The sequence below is a fragment of the Lactuca virosa genome, chromosome 1 (genome assembly GCF_052849685.1).
Source record: "Lactuca virosa cultivar CGN04683 chromosome 1, Lactuca_virosa_CGN04683_v6, whole genome shotgun sequence".
In the NCBI taxonomy this organism is placed as follows: domain Eukaryota; kingdom Viridiplantae; phylum Streptophyta; class Magnoliopsida; order Asterales; family Asteraceae; genus Lactuca; species Lactuca virosa.
In genome coordinates, this window is record NC_136426.1 from 148,968,466 (window position 1) to 148,974,811 (window position 6,346).

The 6,346-nt window shown below is 33.5% G+C and overlaps 1 protein-coding gene across 2 annotated transcripts; it reads right to left on the reverse strand.

Moving 5' to 3' along the window:
- Positions 1 to 458: 458 nt before the first annotated feature.
- LOC145159987 (disease resistance protein Roq1-like) lies at positions 459 to 5,865 on the reverse strand. 2 transcript variants are annotated; one of them, XM_079079044.1, is made up of 7 exons: positions 5,241 to 5,865; positions 3,996 to 5,127; positions 3,572 to 3,892; positions 2,554 to 3,474; positions 1,863 to 2,457; positions 1,175 to 1,239; positions 459 to 650 (listed from the first exon to the last, which is right to left on the reverse strand). In XM_079079044.1, exons 1-6 carry the CDS (start codon positions 5,375 to 5,377, stop codon positions 1,184 to 1,186), a joined length of 3,162 nt encoding a protein of 1,053 aa, XP_078935170.1. In that variant the 5' UTR covers positions 5,378 to 5,865; the 3' UTR covers positions 459 to 650; positions 1,175 to 1,183. The 2 variants fall into 2 exon arrangements, with proteins under 2 accessions (XP_078935170.1, XP_078935178.1); XM_079079052.1 differs by lacking the exon at positions 459 to 650 and adding an exon at positions 684 to 928.
- Positions 5,866 to 6,346: the final 481 nt, after the last annotated feature.

The following is a 6,346-nucleotide window of genomic DNA, read 5'->3' on the forward strand; positions in this document are numbered from 1 at the left end:
TAGTGGCTATTATGTGAAAAGTCCAAAATTTTAGCCTAGCTTTTACAAAATTTGTTAATACTTGATTTTATTTATATTTTAACGAAATTTCACACTTGAGATAACCTAAAACAAAAGTGAAAATGTGAAAAATGACACTCGGTTTCTATAATTACTTCTTATGTATTTTAATAAATATGTCATCTCTCTTAAATTACACAAGTAATCGTTTTATTCAATAAAAAAAATATATGATTAATAAACTCGCTACAACAAGCGTTGGCCATCACAAGTGGTTATATTTAAATGCAGTTTCTTGTAACTATAAGAAAAGTATTTGTTATTCTAGTTTTGTGTCTGATATTTTTGATTTCTCGGTTAAAGACCAGGATTTAGCTTAACAATTTTGAATGGTTATATTACCAACCATTTGACATTAGTCCATCTTGTAGTTATCACTCATCAAGAAACATAAATCATGATTTTGATCAAAACAAACATATGAAGTGATGAGAATGCTTGAGCATTTAGTAGCATCAGATACCACACATTTCGTGAACAAAAAGTAAATCAAAAAATAGATTGTGGTTCCTAAAGCATGAACACATCGAACCTAGTGTCTTTCAACAAATGAAGTCCACAAATCACTTTGATCAATCAACCTCTTGAATCTACACACACACATATCATATCAGAAACCATAGCAAGATATGATAGAGGTAGGTAGAGTCAAAAACTACAATGAAAGATGACAATGAAGATGTTTGACAACTTATAGTACACATTTACACAACCTTGTTGATGAGATTGAATGTAGCACACAGTAATTTAAAGAAATCCGCAAATAATTGAGAGAAGTTAGGTAGCTTGACCAAAGAAAGAATATTGTTGATTGTGTTGCTCATATTTAGATTTGTCAACTCGTACATTTGTTCTTTGAGTACAATAACTAAAAGACAAAAAAATGTTAACTAAATGAAGAATAAAAAATTAAAAAGAAATCCTATGCCGTAATAATTTATTCCATTCTATGAAATTTCCATAAAAAAGTTAGTTTTTTTTTTTTTTTTTTTTTTTTAATAAAGAAGCATAAGTGATGGCAAGACTTGATAACCCAGGAATTTCCCTTTTTATTTTTTAATATGATAACATATTTGGTTGTGTCATGTATGTGCATTTTATTGATACTACATACCTCCCGAGTTTAATCAAGTATGTGAGACTTCCTTTGGGATAAAGCTCTAAACCACACGATTCGTTCTGATGAAAACAGATAAAAAGGAATACATTAATTATCATTCACATACATCAATTTGGACAAAGTAGTTGTAGTTAGGTCCCTCATTGAGTTAGGTTTTGATCTAGATCCATATTCCATTCTGATATATTTTTGTGACTCACAATATCGATTAACAAAAACAATACTTGGGTCTTGGATTGATCCATGTTTCATGTGGGATCGATCCATTTAGAAATTTAAAATATAACTTTTAACTTTTATAGCCTAAAAAAACTCTTAACTCAGAGGCCAATAAGATCAATTTGTGCTATAGTCCATTTATTACAAATAACTTGTTAATTATGATCCATCGATTGAAAATGAATGGCTCATGATCCACTTATATAAAACAAATGACCCAGTATCCATCTACTTAAAGAAGTTTACCTAACTATGTAAGACAAGAATATCCCCATCTAAGGCTATTATTACACAACACTAAAGAGGTCAACTAGCAAGTCAAACATATAGTCAACCCATTTCTTCTTACTAGGAACTGGAACAAGGTTAGATTACAATTCATTAGTTAATGGGTCGGATCATTATGCATATAGTTGGATTATACTTCATGACAATAAAAATACTTGATAAAAATGATATCTACCTTTAAAGCTGGAGTCTTCTCCAACAAATTGATGATCATAATTCACTTCATCTGCATGCATCATAAATCGCCTGGTGTTTAAGATGTATTCTCCCTTTGTTGTTTCAAAAGGAGAAAGATCTCCACCAATGATATGATTCCATGACTTGTAATAACCCAACACATTTTCTTCTTCTTCATCAGTCTTTCCATTATCATACACAAAACTCACCCCACACTCCACCCTAGTTTGTCCAGGTTCCTCTGTTACAGTAACAGTAACCTCATCACCATCTTCCATCTCATTCTTTCCAAACATCCAATGGCTTAATAGTATTAAAAACTCCCCACCTACACTCACTTTGTCAATGTAATGTTGATACATCCAGGTGTAGGACTTTGTTTTATTAGTAATTATCATCATTGGCAAATAGAAGAAATCGTCTTCTTGAAATAGAAACATGTGTTGTAAACAGCAAAAATTTAATCCCGTGAGGTTTTTAGAAGATGATGGGATTGTAAATGATATTGATTGCCCTTGGCTTATATCCGTAATCCAACTCGGCATATCTTCAGCTCCATAAATTGTGCTGAATATTCCAAATTGATGATACATCTACCATATACAAATACAAATTACAACCACCTTAATTAATTAATTATCATAAATCATATATAGATACATATAGTTAACTAGATTTCTAGATCAAACCTGAATTTCAGATTTCCCTGATTCTCTATTCAAGTTAGGAGTTTCAATGCACTGTTTGTTAAGGAATTCTAGCTTAGTCCAGCCCAAACTACTTAACAACTTTTCCTCAACAGCTACAATTGGTTGGACTTTGATCATGCCTTCAAATTCAAAAGATGAAGGTGCAAATGATTTCCACTCAATTAGTAACCGGAGTGGGGACATTTCTGGAAGAAATACAACTTTTCTTAGAGAAGGTTTATAAATCGAATACAGTGTCAACTCTCTTAGCGTATGTGGAAGATGCTCAACTGACATCAGCCTTTTACAGTTACTTATACCAAGTCTCTTAAGCACAGGAAGGCTTCTCACACAATTGGGGAGGGAAACGATAGGATTATCATCTAAATATAATTCTTCCAACTTAGATAACCAACTGAAGTCCATGGGAAAAGATTCGGTGGACAAATTATTATTTGCAAGTGACAATTTTACTAAAGATTTCGGTATAGAAATCGCTGTGAAATCCAAATTAATTGGTATAGGTGTAGCCTCAGGAATGGTGGAGGAAGAGGTTATTGTGTTTATGCCAGTGTTGTTAGCCTTGAGCATTTCTAGTGAATCCATATTCCCAGTCTCGATTCTAGATCCACTAAGACTACAACCATCAAGCAATAGTGTTTTAACCTTTTTTAACATGTCTATAGCTGTTGGAAGTTTTTCAAGCTTTTCACAATAACTTAAATCAATGAGGACAAGTTCGATACATGTCTTGATTGATTCACAAACTTCCAGCAAACTGGTGCAATTTGTAGCTATTAATCTCTCAAGCGATGGTAGTTCATCAAAGCTACCCAGACATTGAAGCTCTTTACAGAAACTTAATTTTAAAATCTTTAATGATCCAAGCAACCTTTTGTCTTTTGAGGATGATTCAGTCAACTGGTGAAATGGAGATAAGTTAGAAAATAGTAGTGATTAGTGAGTAATGAGTTTTATCAACTTAAACATGAATGAAGGGTAAATTTAGATATGTTACCTTTTGTGTACTCTCAAATTGTTGTTGATTACTGCAAATACCAAATGATTTCATTTTGCTATGTGACATGTCGAGAGCAACCAGATTCTCCATGTTTAAATCTTGAGGTATAGAGTTTGAAGGAAACCCATGCATACACAACCATCTTAATTTTCCAGGAAAGTCCTTGTAAGACCCATTGATTTGCACATAATTGAGTTTTAGTAGCTTCATCTTATGCATCTTACTCAATGCATCTGTCTTTAACACAAATGTCTCACGAAACTTTTGCTGCTCTAGCACTTTCATGTCAAGAGCAAGACCTATAACCTTTTCCTTAGCCTAAGAAGAAAGGAAGTGCCAAAAAAAAATTAATTGTTATACATACATCTACATAGACAATACAAAATACTCTAAACAAGTATATATGGTATCTTATTCTTACCTTTTTTTCTTTCAACACTTCCAATGACTCCTCATGACACCATAATCGGCTTTGTTTCCATGGTTTCTTAGGTGATTCTTCACGTACTTCGAATCTTCCCATCTTTTGAAGCAACTGATGCATCACCAATTCATTATTCCACCCAATACTAATAAGGCATCTATCGATGAGATCCTTGAATGCAATATCTGTGTTTATACCACATGCATTTACTATTGTTTCAGTAACATATCTATCCATTCCAACAAAAAAACAAGCAATATGCTTAAACAATTCCCTATCATCATCGTATGGCAAAGACTTGAAACTCATTCTCAATACATTATTTAAAGGATAATCCTTTTCTTTCATTAGCCCTTGTATGCGCCCCTTCCAATAAGCTACATTTTGTTCATGTAGAGACTTGCCCAAAACTTTAAGAGCCATTGGATTTCCTTGACAATAATTCACAATCGTTTCTGAAACCTTTTCATAACCTTCCTTGGGATTGTAGGACATGAATGCATGATAACACAAAATTTGTTGTGATGCAGTCTCATGTAAGCCTTGAAGCAAGAGTGTTTTATGCTTGGAGTTGACATTCATCTTGAATAGTGCACAACTCTTTGTCAGCCATTTGTACTCTGTTGTTACTATAATTTTGCTTCCTAGATGAAAAGCTTTGCTTCCAAGTAATGCATCCAACTGGTCAAGATGATCAATGTTATCAAGAACTAGAAACACCTTTTTACAGGCTACTGCTTTCTCTATCTGTGAGGTATATCTTGAAGCATCATGAACTTGAATTGAATTTGGTTTTGAAATGTCATCACAAAGTTGTTTTTGTAAATTAAGCAACCCATTATATTGGTTATGACATTTGCTACTGATATCTTCAATAAAGCTGCTTGAGTCAAATTCATGAGAATGTAATGCATGGACATATTTGGCCAAAGTCGTCTTCCCAATCCCAGCCATACCTGAAATAGTGAGTATGTCTGCTGTATGTGAAGATGCAACATCTTTCAACCATGAAGTGACAAATTTCTTGGAATTGTCCCTTCCAATAAGCTGTGGAAGAACACTCCTTGAGGTTATGCGTAATCTACTGGAGATGTCCTTTATAAGTTCTTCAATAAACTCCGTCTCTCCCCTGAAATTTGCTTTTATTAAGAACCACAAAACACAATCTACAAAACTAATATACCAGATTTGGAGATTTAACTTTCAGTTTTTCACATCATATGAGACAGAGAGAGTGGTTACCGGCTGCCGTTTAAATGCTCCCCCTTTAATCCAGCAACTTGTGTAAGCGCTTCCTTCCACAGGTTGATCTTTTGAGCCAATTCACTTCTTTTAGTTGGATCGGTCTCTGCCTCCATCTTCTGTTTATGCTTAGCCATTGCAACTCCGAAGCTTTCTTCTTGCTTCTTGATATATGTGGGCGCAACATGATAAAAGATGGGGAAAACGATATGTCTGGATGTCTTACGTTGCTGAAGAATCAATACCAATTCATTAAGGCACCATGTGGAAGTGGCGTAATTCTTGGACAACACGATAACAGAAGCCCTAGATGCTTTAATCGCCGTCTCCAATTCCGGCTTCAGATCTTCCCCGGTTTCAATTTTTTCATCGTCCAAGAAGGTTTCGATTAAGTTAGCTTTGAGGGCCTTATGAAGGTGATCGGTGAAACTATGACGAGTGCCTCACCTCTAAAACTTAAAAATACGTCATATGTATGACCAGGAGTTGATGAAGTAGATGAAGGTCCTTCTAGAAGTTCCGAGGAAGATGAAGATCCTTCTTCAAATTCAAAAGAAGATGAAGATCTTTGTGCGAATTTAGAGTGAACAGTCATTTTGATTTATGAGAAGCTATGCGTGATTTGAGACCAGATTTATGGATGTACCAAGATGGTTTGAAACATGGGACCAATTTTGTTTGGACAGTTGACGTTGACCCCAATGTTCCGTTATCATCATTTTTATAATTTTATATTTTGCAATAGATTATTTTTCATTAAAATTTAATAGTGATAATACCCGCACTAGTATATAGTAATTTTTTTTTTGAGAAATTAAATATCCTCCTACAATTTCTTTGTAATTATCTTTCTATCCATGTTAAATGATGACAAGTAGATTAAAATATTATTAAAGAAAATTAAATATGATACATGTCATCATATGACATTTGACATGGATATGATGATGGTAGGAAGATATTTAATTATTTTTTTTGGATCGACTATGTAATAGATAGATTTGATTAAGTGCTTGTATGAATGTGTGATTCGATTACCACATATAATATTGTATTTTTGTATCTTACAAACATACTCTTGTTAAATCTGAATGAAATTTGATTGT